Below are 16,586 nucleotides of genomic sequence, written 5' to 3'. Positions count from 1 at the left end.
AGGGCATCAGAGGGCAGACACAATGAAACCGTAATCACAGAAAACTAGTCAATCTAATCACACTAGGACCACAGCCTTGTCTAACTCAATGAAACTAAGCCATGCCCATGGGGCAACCCAAGACGGGCGGGTCATGGTGGACAGATCTGACAGAATGTGGTCCACTGGAGAAGGGAATGGCAAACCACTTCAGTATTCCTGCCTTGAGAACCCCATGAACAGTACGAAAAGGCAAAATGATAGGATACTGAAAGAGGAACTCCCCAGGTCAGTAGGTGCCCAATATGCTACTGGAGATCAGTGGAGAAATAACTCCAGAAAGAATGAAGGGATGGAGCCAAAGCAAAAACAATACCCAGTTGTGGATGTGACTGGTGATAGAAGCAAGGTCCGATGCCGTAAAGAGCAATATTGCATAGGAACCTGGAATGTCAGGTCCATGAATCAAGGCAAATTGGAAGTGGTCAAACAAGAGATGGCAAGAGTGAATGTTGACATTCAAGGAATTAGCAAACTGAAATGGACTGGAATGGGTGAATTTAACTCAGATGACCATTATATCTACTACTGCGGGCAGGAATCCCTCAGAAGAAATGGAGTAGCCACCATGGTCAACAAGAGTCCGTAATGCAGTACTTGGATGCAATCTCAAAAACGACAGAATGATCTCTGTTCATTTCCAGGCAAACCATTCAATATCACAGTAATCCAAGTCTATGCCCCAACCAGTAATGTTGAAGAAGCTGAAGTTGAACGGTTCTCTGAAGACCTACAAGACCTCTTAGAACTAACACCCAAAAAAGATGTCCTTTTCATTATAGGTGACTGGAATGCAAGAGTAGGAAGTCAAGAAACACCTGGAGTAACAGGCAAATTTGGCCTTGGAATACGGAATGAAGCAGGGCAAAGACTAACAGAGTTTTGCCAAGAAAATGCACTGGTCATAGCAAACACCCTCTTCCAACAACACAAGAGAAGACTCTACACATGGACATCACCAGATGGTCAACACCGAAATCAGATTGATTATATTCTTTGCAGCAAGATGGAGAAGCTCTATACAGTCAACAAAAACAAGACCAGGAGCTGACTGTGGCTCAGATCATGAACTCCTTATTGCCAAATTCAGACTTAAATTGAAGAAAGTAGGGAAAACCACTAGACCATTCAGGTATGACCTAAATCAAATCCCTTATGATTATACAGTGGAAGTGAGAAATAGATTTAAGGGCCTAGATCTGATAGAGTGCCTGATGAACTATGGACTGAGGTTTGTGACATTGTACAGGAGACAGGGATCAAGACCATGCCCATGGAAAAGAAATGCAAAAAAGCAAAATGGCTGTCTGGGGAGGCCTTACAAATAGCTGTGAAAATAAGAGAAGCAAAAAGCAAAGGAGAAAAGGAAAGATATAAGCATCTGAATGCAGAGTTCCAAAGAATAGCAAGAAGAGATAAGAAAGCCTTCCTTGGCGATCAATGCAAAGAAATAGAGGAAAACAACAGAATGGGAAAGACTAGAGATCTCTTCAAGAAAATTAGAGATACCAAGGGAGCATTTCATGCAAAGATGGGCTCGATAAAGGACAGAAATGGTATGGATGTAACAGAAGCAGAAGATATTAAGAAGAGGTGGCAAGAATACACAGAAGAACTGTACAAAAAAGATCTTCACAACCCAGATAATCACGATGGTGTGATCACTGACCTAGAGCCAGACATCCTGGAATGTGAAGTCAAGTGGGCCTTAGAAAGCATCACTACGAACAAAGCTAGTGGAGGTGATGGAATTCCAGTGGAGCTATTTCAAATCCTGAAAGATGATGCTGTGAAAGTGCTGCACTCAATATGCCAGCAAATTTGGAAAACTCAGCAGTGGCCACAGGACTGGAAAAGGTCAGTTTTCATTCCAATCCCAAAGAAAGGCAATGCCAAAGAATGCTCAAACTACCACACAATTGCACTCATCTCACACGCTAGTAAAGTAATGCTCAAGATTTCTCCAAGCCAGGCTTCAGCAATATGTGAACCATGAACTTCCTGATGTTCAAGCTGGTTTTAGAAAAGGCAGAGGAACCAGAGATCAAATTGCCAACATCTGCTGAATCATGGAAAAAGCAAGAGAGTTCCAGAAAAACATCTATTTCTGCTTTATTGACTATGCCAAAGCCTTTGACTGTGTGGATCACAATAAACTGTGGAAAACTCTGAAAGAGATGGGAATACCAGACCACCTGATCTGCCTCTTGAGAAATCTGTATGCAGGTCAGGAAGCAACAGTTAGAACTGTAGATGCAACAACAGACTGGTTCCAAATAGGAAAAGGAGTACATCAAGGCTGTATATTGTCACCCTGCTTATTTAACTTATATGCAGAGTACATCATGAGAAACGCTGGGCTGGAAGAAGCACAAACTGGAATCAAGATTGCCAGGAGAAATATCAATAACCTCAGATATGCAGATGACACCACACTTATGGCAGAAAGTGAAGAGGAACTAAAAAGCCTCTTGATGAAAGTGAAAGAGGAGAGTGAAAAGGTTGGCTTAAAGCTCAACATTCAGAAAATGAAGATCATGGCATCCGGTCCCATCACTTCATGGGAAATAGATGGGGAAACAGTGTCAGACTTTATTTTTGGGGGCTCCAAAATCACTGCAGATGGTGACTGCAGCCATGAAATTAAAAGACGCTTACTCCTTGGAAGGAAAGTTATGACCAACCTAGATAGCGTATTCAAAAGCAGAGACATTACTTTGCCAACAAAGGTCTGTCTGGTCAAGGCTATGGTTTTTCCTGTGGTCATGTATGGATGTGAGAGTTGGACTGTGAAGAAGGCTGAGCGCCGAAGAATTGATGCTTTTGAACTGTGGTGTTGGAGAAGACTCTTGAGAGTCCCTTGGACTGCAAGGAGATCCAACCAGTCCATTCTGAAGGAGATCAGCCCTGGGATTTCTTTGGAAGGAATGATGCTAAAGCTGAAACTCCAGTACTTTGGCCACCTCATGCGAAGAGTTGACTCATTGGAAAAGACTCTGATGCTGGGAGGGATTGGGGCAGGAGGAGAAGGGGACGACAGAGAATGAGATGGCTGGATGGCATCACTGACTCAATGGATGTGAGTCTGAGTGAATTCCGGGAATTGGTGATGTACAGGGCGGCCTGGTGTGCTGTGATTCATGGGGTCGCAAAGAGTCGGACACGACTGAGCGACTGAACTGAACTGATGTATTTTCTATAGTGAAAGTGTAATTTTAATGGCTTTCAGGATGAACCAAGCATGTGGGGGAGGGATGGAAATAAAGAGAAATGCATTCTTCCACAAGTGATGAGATATTTCACTGAAGTGTTTCTTGCCTCAGGTAAAACTGTACAAAAGTCTGGGACTCCCCTGGTGGTCCAGTGATTAAGAATCTGCCTGTATGTAGAAGGACAGGATGATCTTTAATGATAGTAAAACCCTCGAAATATGTCATTTAAGTATGAGAGACTGTACTAGCATGCTATCAACATCTGGTCATGGGACAAAATATTGAGGGACCAATAAGGACTTAGGATGAATAAAAATATTTCTAAATTTACAGATCCAGATTTTACATGTTCTTAAATCTAATCATATGGTATAATTTTAAAATTCCATATTCAGATGAAATAAACACTCAGGTAGCTCCTATAAATCTTAGAATTTCATAAATGGATAAGGGCTTCAAGAGTGTTCAGAAAAGCACTTCTTGAGGAAATTCACAAAGGTTTACAGGGAATCTAGAAATTTCCATTTAGGCTCTAGCTGTCATCCTGTTTAAGATGCTGAACTAAAATGATTACACTTTCCAAGGGACAGAAGCATCAGGTTTTAATTCAATACTCTGCTTTAGTTTTTCATACAGAAACTGGTTCTTTTTCTTTGTAATAATTTTAATATTGCCTTAGAACAAAGCATATGATAAAAACCTTGATATTGGTATTTTGATTTTAGGACTAAAAATGGGAAGGTATGAAAAATGGATATGAATCATGCAATTGCCATATCCAAAGGTCATAACCATTCAAAAATATCCTTAAGATTGATATATGCATGTGTCCTCAGTTGCTTCAGCCATGTCCAACCCATTGTGACCCCATGGACTATAGCCTGTCAGGCTCCTCTGTCCACGGGGTTCTCTAAGCAAGAATACTAGAGTGGGTTGCCATGCCCTCCTCCAGCGGATCTTCCCAACCTAGGGATGGAACCTACATCTCCTGCACTGTAGGCAGATTCTTTTCTGCTGAGCTACCAGGGAAGCCCTAAGATCGACATCAGTTCAGTTCAGCTCAGTTCAGTCACTCAGTCTTGTCTCATTCTTTCGACCCCACGGACTGCAGCACACCAGGCCTCCCTGTCCATCACCAACTCCCGGAGCTTGCTCAAACTCATGTCCACTGAGCCGGTGATACCATCCAATCATCTCATTCTCTGTCGTCCCTTTCTCCTCCTGCCTTCAATCTTTCCCAGCATCAAGGTCTTTTCCAATGAGTCAGTTCTTTGCATCAGGTGGCCAAAGTGTTGCAGTTTCAGCTTCAGCATCAGTCTTTCCAATGAATATTCAGTACTGATTTCCTTTAGGATTGAGTGGTTGGATCTCCTTGCTGTCCAAGGGACTCTCAAGAGTCTTCTCCAACACCACAGTTCAAAAGCATAATTCTTCAGCACTCAGCTTTCTTTATAGTGCAAATCTCACATCCATACATGACTATTGGAAAAACCATAGCTTTGACCTTTGCTGGCAAAGTAATGTCTCTGCTTTTTAACATGCTGTCTAAGTTGATGATAGCTTTTCTTCCAAGGAGCAAGACTGATATAAGTAACTCCTATTTCATATGATGGAACAAGTCATGAAAAATGACAGTTTTAGAATCAAGATTGATGTCAAGTCAATCCTTTGGACAGATGGACAGAATGCACAGGAGCAAAAAAAAGTAAATTTAAAGGTCTGAGACCACAGGTTAAATGCTGTTTCTTAAACTCTTGCCTATTTTGGGAAAAGTTTAAAAAGGATTCCTCTCTCAAGGACACTTTGCCTTGAAAAAAAATTGTCAAAAAAGCAGTGTTTGTATTACCGCTCTTCTTTCTGAAATGCCTGACCGGCAGCTTCTTAATTAGGAAATCAATTGCTGATGAGGTCTTAATTAAGAAGTCTTTTGCTCTCGGGCATGGGAATAGTGACACACTTATTCCAGCTGTCATGAAAATCAGCTAACCTCTAAAATCTATATGGGGGAGTATAAATATATGCATATGTGTGTGTTTAAAAATTAATCATACTATACCTTTTCTTCTAGCTTTTGTGAGAGAAAAAGGATGACACCATCGAATGCTTTTGCTTTGTTGGAGAGTTCCCTGTGACTATAAAGCAGAGCAATTCTCAGCCTTCTAGACTCTATATCAGGACTGTATGTCACGTGATACTGGTATAGCTGCCAGTCCTGGGGCACGTCTAAATTAAAGAGATTTGTGACCAGTTTCACAGGTATTCCACTGGAACCTGAAGAAAACAAATAAAAAATAATTTTTAGTGAAAAAAAATGCATCATGTTCATATTAATCATGGCATTCAAAAATTTATTTGCATATGCATAATTGCTGCTGGAAAGCAAGAACTTTTGTTCAGTGACACGAAGTAAGCTTGAGTAACCGGCAGCCTGATAACCTTACAAGCATGCATGATAAGTCACTTCAGTCGTGTCTGACTCTTTGGGATCCTATGGACTGTAGCCCACCAGGCTCCTCTGTCCATGGGATTCTCCAGGCAAGAATACTGGAGTGGGTTGCCATGCCCTCCTCCAGGGGACCTTCCCAACCCAGGGATCGAACCAAAGTCTCATGTCCCCTGAATCAGCAGACAGATTCTTTACCACTAGCGCCACCTGGAAAGCAGAGTCCTACAAACAAAAGGATCACATTGGCAAAGCAGGCCTCATAAGAACCAAAGAGCAGGAACTGACCTTGTTTGGGGAGAAGAGAAACATCTGAATTCAACTACCCTAGAACTCCTTCCAAAGACTGCCTTCCTGCTGATTCTGTGCAACTCAAATCATTCAAGTGAAAACTTTGTAACTGAGCAAGACCCCATGGGGCCTTCCTGGGACAGACCCTTCTTCCATATCGTCTGCTTTCTCTCCTCTCTAAGTACCTGCTGCTGCTGCTGTTGCTAAGTCGCTTCAGTCATGTCCGACTCTGTGTGACCCCATAGACGGCAGCCCACCAGACTCCCCTGTCCCTGGGATTTTCCAGGCAAGAACACAGGAGTGGGTTGCCATTTCCTTCTCTAAAGCATGAAGGTGAAAAGTGAAAGTGAAGTCGCTCAGTCGTGTCCGACTCTCCGTGACCCCATGGACTACAGCCTACCAGGCTCCTCTGTCCATGGGATTTTCCAGGCAAGAGTACTGGAGCGGGGTGCCATTGCCTTCTCCCTCTAAGTACCTAGATAATAGTATCTAGTGCACATTTCCTGAATTGTTTTACAGATGCTAAAACCCCCACCCAATGAAAGAAGTTAACTACCTGATGACCATGATCATGTAGCTTCTAGACCTACTGGCACCTAAGGATTAATAGGGCTTCCCAGGTGGCTCAGTGGTAAAGAAATCGCCTGCCAACACAGGGGACATGAGTTTAATCCCTGGGTCACAAAGATCCCCTGCTCCAGAATTCTTGCCTGGGAAAGCCCATGGACAGAGGAGCCTGACCGGCTATAGTCCATGGGGTTGCAAAGAGTCGGACACTGAGCGACTGAGCATACACACACACCAGGAAGTTTGGGCTTTTTGAGCATTAGCTGTCCTAGACTCCTTGTTCAGTGCGTCATAACAAACATTGCACTTTGCCTAACTGCAACCTGGTGTGTCAGTAGACTGACTACTGCGCGTGGGTGAGGGGGCCCATTTGGTTTGGTAAGTTTCAGATGCTGCTCTGAAATTATGGAGCTCTCAGATTAGAAAGAAACTCTCCAGTTTTTACCATGAATAGAGCCCCCCCGCCCATTCTCTTGGAAATTCAGATAATAAAAAGTTCACCATATTTCAGAAAATATTGAAACACTACAGTCAGTGGTTAGATGGCTCTGTAAGCCCCAGAGAAGGAGCAGAAGAAGAAATTTCACATCTTCCCTGTGTGAGAACAGACAGGACTCTGGGCTTCTGTTTTTTGCAGGCACAGGAAGGCCATGTGAGCTTCCGGGAACGCCAGGCCCTATAGAACTTTTATTCACCTCCTCAAAATCTAGAGGACAGGGACTTCCCTGGGTCAGTGGCAGAGTCCAGGTCCCAATGCAGGGTACCTGGGTTCCATCCCCGGTCAGGGAACCAGATCCCACACGCTGCGACCAAGAGTTTGTAGGCCACAACCAAAGATCCTGAATGCAGCAATGAAGACACCCGGCACAGCCGAATGAATAAATACACATTTTAAAAATTGTTTTAAAACACTCTACAGGACAAATTCAGAGATGGCCATGACACAGTGGTCAGTGCCCAGGATCCTGTGAACTCCACCAGGACAGACTCTAAGAGGGCGCAAAGGAAGCACTCTCACCTCTCCTCTGAAGGAATTATCCAGTGTTTGTCTTACAGGACAGAATTATCAAACAGTCACTGTTTCGCATTTCTCATGGAGGAAGTCGAAACATGAGCCCTGAGGTCATGAGGATAAAAGAGTATCCTGTGTACCTTAGGAAATATTCCCTCAGTTTTGACACGTGCATTGACTGAAAAATAACACACAACTTAAAAGATGAGAATTATGTTTTATTCAGTGGACAAAACTGAGGGCTTAAGCTTGGGACACGGCATCTCAGATAACTCTGAGAGTCTGCCTGTAAGGAGGCAAGGGAAGAGCAGGACAGACAGGAGTTTTTGCAACAAAGACCAGGGAGTCGGAAGCTCTAAAGATGATTGTAATTAAAGAAAGCCAGACATCCTGTGTTAATGACTTTAGCACCTTGCTATGTATGAAAGAGACAGTGTTAGTCACTCAGTCATGTCCTGCTCTTTGAGAACCCCATGGACTATAAGCCACCCCAGGTCCGCTGTCCATGGAATTCTCCAGGTAAGAACACTGGAGTGGGTTGTTGCTGTTTCCTTCTCCAGGGGATCTTCCTGACCCAGGGATCAAACCTGGGTTGCCTGCGTTGCAGATGGATTCTTTACTACTTGGGAGGATGCAAAAGTCAGTTCACTGAAATCATTCCTTTGCCATGCACCTCAGCTACAGGGGCCAGTATCCTATTCTTTCCCACCCCGAGTCTCCTTAGGGTACATTGTTGGAGAGTGGCTGCAGTAACTGAGGGCTTGGCAGTGGGCAGCCCTCATCCTTAATGTAAATTAACAACATCCTTAATTTACTGATACAATAGGCAATGCTTTTTTTCATTGACACGTGTAAATACCCAGTAGGAACAAGGAATCATTGTGCTATTTTATTCAAAGGAAAGCTTTTTTGTCACTGTCCTCCCGAAGGCCATGCCAACATATTTTAGTTGCTCCTATTAATGGATAAACAGAAGTCATGTAGAATGTCCGAGCAGGCAGGCAACCCTTTGAGATCACTTAACCAAGTGTGTTCAAACTGTAATCCTATCTCATTAGTGCTCCAGTTATGAAAATAAGTGAGGCGAACCATCACGTTTCATAGAAAGACTAGGATACAACAGGATGGATCCAAGAGCCCTGCCACTGGAAGGACAACACTGCCTCATGAAACTTTGTTTCTGTTGTGTTTGTGTAGTGTGTGTATTGGAGAAGGCAGTGGCACCCCACTCCAGTACTCTCGCCTGGAAAATCCCATGGGCAGAGGAGCCTGGTGGGCTGCCTTCCATGGGGTCGCTAAGAGTCTGACATGACTGAGCGACTTCACTTCCACTTTTCACTTTCATGCATTGGAGAAGGAAATGGCAACCCACTCCAGTGTTCTTGCCTGGAGAATCCCAGGGATGGGGGAGCCTGGTGGGCTGCAGTCCATGGGGTCGCTAAGAGTCTGACACGACTGAAGCGACTTAGTAGTAGTAGTAGTATGTGTATGATGGATAAGGATTTATCTACTTATTTTTGTTGCATGGTTTGAAAGAGTTTGAAAAAGACTGATCTGCAGGCTTTCTGCATCACTGAGTCTTAACTTTTGGAAGGAATTACAAAGTCTTTTGAGGATCCTATGAAAACAGTAGGCCTACTTTTCCAAAAATACACATAAAATTTTAGGTTGCAATTTCAAGGGTAAGCCTAGAATCATCATAAAGAATTCCCCAAACAGGCTACACTTTTCTTTTTAGAGCTTAAGTCCAGAAAGGTTATTTTCCCCCATACAAGAAAAAGTTGAGAAAGGGACAAAGCATCTTTGCACACCCCTACCTCAGAGGTAAAGAGAAAATGTTTTCAATGTATGAAATGCAGTTTTACAGAAAATATTATTCTTCCTATTAATAAAAGAGAGAATTAAGGCTAAAACAACGAGTGTCTAGATAATGTTTTTGTTTGTTTGGTTTGGGTTTTTGCCTTTCTTTTTCTATATTTATTTAATTGATTGATGACTGCTTTCCAATATTGGTTTGATTTCTGTCATACATCAACATGAATTAACCCTAGGTATACATATGTCCCCTCTCTCCTAAACCTCCCTGCCACCCTTACATAATGTTTTAAATATAGCAGATGCTCAATACATATCTTTGAAGTCAAGATATGAACTTATTTTAGATCTGGAAATTAAAATTCCTTAGGTAAGATTTGGTAATATTAAAAAGAAAGAAAGTTAAGTAACATGAAGAGTGAGTACCTGTTTTGCAGTCTCTCACATGGGCCAGTTTCTCTCTGGTACAGACAGCCAAATCCATGATGTCCCGTCTGACTTTCCCACCTCTTTCCTGGACGGTACATCCAGAATCACTCGGAGATATACCACCTGCATTTAAAATATGAAGAAAATACCATAATATCTCATATTTCATGCTAGTGATATTGCTTACAACTATTATATAAAAAATGCATCTAGAACCAAAACTCAGATTTTTGTGGGTTTTAATAAAACTGACCCACATTGCTGAAAACAAATGGGGAATGTAAAGAAGTCTGCGGCCTGAAAATTGAAAATTGTGAAGGAAGCATGGTATGTTTTCTTAAAAATAACAGACCCTGGGTTAGTCCCACCTCATATAACATTTGGGGCTGCTCTGATTCTCCTCTTGACTAAGGAGGAAGCCCTCTTTCCCTACATTGTGCTCCACGCCCACTGATGGAGGGTTGGTCTCCCTCCTGTAGCTCTTGTGTAACACCTGAAGAACTACAAATTAAGATTGTTCACAGCAACTTCTGCACAGATTGAGGCTGAAAATCTCCCAACTTGGCTGTCATCAGTTTTTATGCTAGATCATTCCTCTGAGAATGAAAATCAGTACTTTACCTTGGGGCATGTCAATGTTTTAGGATCTAGAAAACATGAAATTGAAATCTATTTCCAGATGAATATTTTCTTTTTTAAATGAGTATAGCGATGCTGATTTTGGATATAACTTTGACACTTTGAAGATAATGTGAAAATATCAATTTTACATTACAAAATTATTACTACAAAGTAACATGACTAGTAGTATACAAATCTCTTTCCTTTGATATAGTCATGATATGCAACTACCCCAAATGGCACTACCCACTCACCCAAAACTGCTGTCCATATCCTTTTCAGTGGAGTCAGAGTCTTTCAGGAAAATAAAAAAATTTATTTCGTTTTTTAAAATGTGATTATTCTTGCTGATTATCCATATAACTTACTGTTCAAATAACATCTGATGGTTTCTAAAAATTCAGTCTACCACAGATGCTGGGAAATATTGAAGGCAGGAGGAAATGGTTGGATGGCATCACCAACTCGATGGACATGAGTCTGAGCAAGCTCTGGGAGTTGGTGATGGACAGGGAAGTCTGGCATGCTGCAGTCCATGGGGTCGCAAAGAGTCGGACACGACTGAGCAACTGAACTGATAGAATAGTAGTTGACAGAGTCTGGTGAAAATCGTTCAGTCGTATCCGACTCTTTGCGACCCTGTGAACTATACAGTCCCTGGAATTCTCCAGGCCAGAATACTGGAGTAGGTAGCCTTTTCCTTCTCCAGGGAATCTTCCCAACCCAGGGATCGAACCCAGGTCTTCTGCATTGCAGGCAGATTCTTTACCAACTGAGCTATCAGGGAAGACCACCAGGGGGAGGGGCAAATGGAGAGGTACTGTTAAATGCGTACAAAGTTTCAATTTTGCAAGAGCAGAAAGGTTCCAGAGATGGATAATGGCAATGGTTGCACAATGTGAATATTGTTAATGCCACTGGACTGTGCACCTCAACATTGTTAAAATGGTCAATTTTACATTCCACATATTTTACCACAATTTTTAAAAGTAAAAATATTCAGTCTACCCTCAGTGGATGAACAGTTTCCATCACTTGCTAGTCACAAGGATGTGCAGCAGATGTGGAAAGAAATTTTCAAAGAAAAGCTGGAATAACACTTGCATGATGACAAGCTGGAATTATGAGACCATACATTTACACTGTCTAAGTCACTTGGTCTGCAGTACTCTATCACAGCAGCCCTGGGAAACCAGCACATTGGGCAGCCAACTCGCACTGTGTGCTATGGGCTATTTAGAGTAGCATGTCAACGAGTATCTTGAGGTCAAATCTGGATTTGCAAGGAAGAGGGCTACCATCAAATGGTGATGTCTACAACAGGTGGGAAAGGAAGACAGAATGGGAAACAGGCACGCCAGGTTTCTACCATCTCTGCAAGGCAATAGTACTGACATTTGTATGTCATAAAGAAATTTTTAAAGATGATTTTTTAAAAAATTTATTCAGTAAGAAACAGAAAGAAATCAGAAAAACTGGCTTCCTAACGTCTGGGGGTTCCCAACTGCCGAACACTACCAGGAAATTCAGTGGCAGACTCTGTGTTTGGAGGTCTCAAAGAAACACAGCAAACACAGAGAGATGCTTCAAGGAAAGGAAGGCAGGATGCTCAAGAAGTGAGTCTGCTGCTCAAAGGCTTGGTCGAGTCACTCCTATTTCATTCAGATGGGATGGAACTGAATGGAACAGATGGAGCTGCACTTACATTTCTGTGAAATCCTGCTTGTTCTCTCACAGTCACTGCTAGAGGATGCTTCATTATCAATAAGCACAACAGATGGAGGCTGAAATGAGTAAAGATATTTGGTCAGAGTTAAGATATTAAGTCATAAACTAAAACCTTCTCACGAGATGAGAATGAGAATGACATCATGTCCTATGTCATTAGAGTACCATGAGCTAGGAAAAGAAAATGTTAGCAGGTAAGATGCTTGAGAGAGGAGAAAAGATTGCCCATTTTAGAAAAGAAGATAAAGCAGAGCTACAGTTTTCCCCATTCATTAATCTTTGATTTCAACGCTAACTGTGAGCCAGATACAGCCTTTAGCTCCCAGAGGCAAAGGTGTGAGCCTTGCACCCCAAAGTGAAGTTGCTCAGTTGTGTCCGACTCTTTGAGACCCCATGGACTGTGTAGCCTACCAAGATCCTCTGTCCATGGGATTTTCCAGGCAGGAATATTGGAGTGGGTTGCATTTCCTTCTCTAAGAAGGTCATCAAATGGAAGGTGGTACAGGTGGTCATAAGCTTCCTGGTGACAGATGGTAAAGAATTTGCCTGCAATGCAGGAGATGCAGGTTCCATCCCTGGAGAAGGAACTGGCAACCCACTCCAGTGTTCTTGCCTGGAGAAATCCATGGACAGAGGAGCCTGTTGGGCTATAGTCCATGGGATCGCACAGGGCTGGACACGACAGAAGTGACTAATATACACACAGATGATCACAGACTTCACACTTCTGTAGCCCTCAGACATAGGGAGTCTGATGTGAACAAGTTTGTAGCAAGAAAATAAACTGAGCCCAGAGGATCTGGGCCACCAGTCTGATGATGACACTCCTGAAAAAACTGGTCCAAAATTAGTTCACAAAACAGATGAAGAGAACCATTAATATTTTCTCTTCACAGTAATTCTCTGTTGAAGAAGGTATAAATCTTAGCCTGCTTTAAAAAAATAAATGGGAAAAATCAACAACAGAAGACCTCTTTCTGAGAGTAAAGGCATAATAAGGACACACTACTCACGTAACACTTCTGGTCTAAGATGTTACTCCAAATACTAAGTTTTTGCTAAGTATTGCTCCAAATACTAAGTGTAACGTCACTCAGAAATTGCAGATATGATTCTCAATTCAACCAAGCTGCCTAAGTTTAATAAGGAGCCCTATGCACAGTGGTTGATTCTAAATTTCATTTGTGTTTGAAATTATTTCTTTTTATATAAATTAGGGAGATGGGTCATATTAAATTACATACCAAATAATAGTACCTTTAAAGGTACCGTCTTTTTCACCAGGAGACTTGCAAACGAATGAAGTAATTAAAACTCAGAAAACAGAAAAGAGTGATCCACTCTCCTCCCACTTTCAGTCCTTTTCAGCGGCCAAAACATCTACATTAATAACTTACTCAGATAAGCTCCCCAATGGTAAATACATATATATATATGCATATGGGAAACCCTGGAAAGACTCAAAGTTGAAAGAGAAGAGAAGAGAAGTCGCTGCTTTCTAGCAGAGAGGGAGAGATGTGCAGAGAAAGGCAGTGTCCACAGAGGAGCAGTAGGAGGGAGACAGCTCAGCTGGAGGCCCCCGGGCACGCCCCACCTCCGCGGCGCCGGGGCTGCGGGCCATTCCCCGCGCCCTCACGCGGGCGCGGCCGCTCTTGTCCCCGCGGAGCCCAGAGGCAGCCAAGTCTCCGTGAGGGCGCTTCTTCGCCGGCATCTGGACGGCACAGCACCGACACGGGCGGAGTGGGTGGATCTACGCAGAATCGCGGCCGGGGCTCCCGGGTGGGTGGAGCCGGGCGCCCAGAGGGGGCGGGGCAGCGCGTGGGCCGGAGGGGGTGGGAGACTGCAGCCAGACTTTTCTTTGCATCTGCCCACCCCCCCCCAAATGTATCCAGCTTTCTAGTTTTTGTCTATCAGATGTGTATATAAGGTTGCATCACGCTTTTTTGTCTGTGTTATCTGCTCACTTCTGCTCCTGGCTTCTGGATGTCTTTGAATATGTCATGTCAGTGTTTTTTCTGAGAAATATCTGATTAACCTACTGGGGCATTGGGAGAATTCATTTAGAATTAAATTAATAGAAAAATGTGAAGGAATGCTTTAAAAAAAAAAAAGGGTAGCCATCTCTTCATCTATGTGATAGATGTGAGGGTTTTTCTGTTATTGTTCTGTGAATTGTCTGTTATATCCTTGGCTGTTTTAAATTGTACTTCTCATGTTTTTCTTGTCATTTCAAAGACTTTTTTTCATAACATAGCAAATATCTACTCTTGATTTATCACCTGTTAATTTTAACTTTAAAGTTCTTTATCTAATCAAGTCTTAATTTCGATGTAGTCAAATCTACTAATGTTTTATTTTATTGTTTGTGCTTTTCAGGTTTTCTTTTTTATTATTATTATTTTTTATTTTATTTTTAAACTTTATAATATTGTATTGGTTTTGCCATATATCAACATGAATCCGCCACAGGTATACACGTGTTCCCCATCCTGAACCCTCCTCCCTCCTCCCTCCCCGTACCATCCCTCTGGATGGTCCCAGTGCACCAGCCCCAAGCATTCAGGTTTTCTTGAAAGAAAATTTTCCCTGCCCTGAATTTACAAGGACTTCATAGGACATTGTGTTTCCCTGGTAGCTCAGATGGTACAGGATCTGCCTGCAATGCAAGAGACCTTGATTTGATCCCTGGGTTAGGAATATACCCTGGAGAAGGGAATGGCAATCCACTCCACTATTCTTGCCTGGAAAATTCCATGGACAGTCCATGGGGTTGCAAAGAGTCGGACATGACTGAGGGACTAACACTTTCACTTCTTTCATATGAAATTTATTAATTTTATGTTTTCTAGTCACATAAGCTACCTTGTATCCTTTAAGAATTTATTTATATTTATACATATAAATATATATTTATATGATATGCATGATGTGAGGTAGGGATCTAACTTTATCTCACTGTGGCAAGCTGTTTACCCCTAACATCATGTATTAAATTTATGTAATGGTTTCTGGAGGCACCATCAAGAAATAGCAAATTTCCATATGTATCTGGATCTGATTTTGTGTCTTCCATTTCTATTCTACTTATTTATATCTGCTCAGAATCAATACTTAACCCCTTTAAAAGAATTTTAATGACTTTAGCATTTACTTATTTTTATTTTTTGGCCACACTGCATGGCATGTGGGATCTTAGTACCCCAAGGCGGGATCAACCTGCAGCCCCTGCAGTGAAAGTACAGAATCTTAACCACCGGACCACCAGGGAAGTCCCAGTACTTTACCTCTTTTAATTATTGTTTCTTTACATTACTCCTAAAATCTGGTGGGGCTAGTCTTTATTCTTTGATTTTTTTGATTCTCTGATTTATTTTTTGCAAACTATATTCTTCCATATAAGTTTTAAAATAAGTTTGTCAAGCTTCTTTAAAATTCCTGATTAATTTCCAATGGGCATTGTATGGAATATATAAATTAGTTTGAGAAGAACTGTCTGCGGTCCATGGGGTCGCTAAGAGTCTGACACGACTGAATGACTTCACTTTCACTTTTCACTTTCATGTGTTGGAGAAGGAAATGGCAACCCACTCCAGTGTTCTTGCCTGGAGAGTCCCAGGGACGGGGGAACCTGGTGGGCTGCCATCTATGGGGTCGCACAGAATCAGACACGACTGAAGTGACTTAGCAGTAGTCACTCTTATAGTGTTATATTTCTTCATTTATTCAAATATCTCTTTATATCCTTTAATAGAATTTAACTTTTTTCATAAAAGCCTTATATATTATTTAATTTATGGAAACATAGTTTTATTAGTAGTTTGAAGCATATCTTTTTTCATTATGTTTTCTAATTGGTTATTATTAATATAGATTCAGGATATTGATTTTTATAAGTTGATATTGTTTCTCAGATTTGCTGAACTCCTTAGTTCATATAGCTTGTCCTTTGATTTCATTAAGCTCGCATTTAGATGATCATATCATCTACAAATAATAGTAATTTTATCTCATCCCTTCTTATTCTTATCTCTTTTATTTGTCTTATCATGTTGGTCAAGTTTTCCTGTATTGTTTTGAAAGTGACTGTGATAGCTGATATTGTTTTCTTCCTGACTTTAAGGAGACTATCTCTGAAATGTTTCCATTCTGAGTTTGCCATAAATATCAGGTTTATAATCTTTCACATTTTAAGGAAGCTCTTCTCTAATCCTAATTTTCAAAGGTTACTTTAAACATGAATATGTATAGAATTTTATTCAATACATCTATGCAAGAAGATCCAACCAGTCCATTCTAAAGGAGATCAGCCCTGGGTGTTCGTTGGAAGGACTGATGCTAAAGCTGAAACTCCAGTACTTTGGCCACCTCATGCAAAGAGTTGACTGATTGGAAAAGACTCTGATGCTGGGAGGGATTGGGGGCAGGAGGA

At 41.8% G+C, this 16,586-nt stretch overlaps 1 protein-coding gene across 1 annotated transcript in view; it reads right to left on the bottom strand.

Moving 5' to 3' along the window:
• PIWIL4 (piwi like RNA-mediated gene silencing 4) overlaps positions 1-13,868 on the bottom strand; it is a 55,665-nt gene extending 41,797 nt beyond the window's left edge. The window contains exons 1-4 of the mRNA XM_005890045.3: positions 13,698-13,868; positions 12,135-12,213; positions 9,806-9,937; positions 5,308-5,522 (exon numbers count right to left, since the gene is read on the bottom strand). Of these exons, the coding sequence (XP_005890107.2) occupies positions 5,308-5,522; positions 9,806-9,937; positions 12,135-12,213; positions 13,698-13,868 (597 nt within the window). The remainder of the gene's footprint in view (positions 1-5,307; positions 5,523-9,805; positions 9,938-12,134; positions 12,214-13,697) is intronic.
• Between the last annotated feature and the right edge of the window lie 2,718 nt (positions 13,869-16,586).

This window comes from Bos mutus, chromosome 15 (genome assembly GCF_027580195.1).
Source record: "Bos mutus isolate GX-2022 chromosome 15, NWIPB_WYAK_1.1, whole genome shotgun sequence".
NCBI lineage: Eukaryota > Metazoa > Chordata > Mammalia > Artiodactyla > Bovidae > Bos > Bos mutus.
This window is presented reverse-complemented; position numbering and strand designations above follow the sequence as displayed.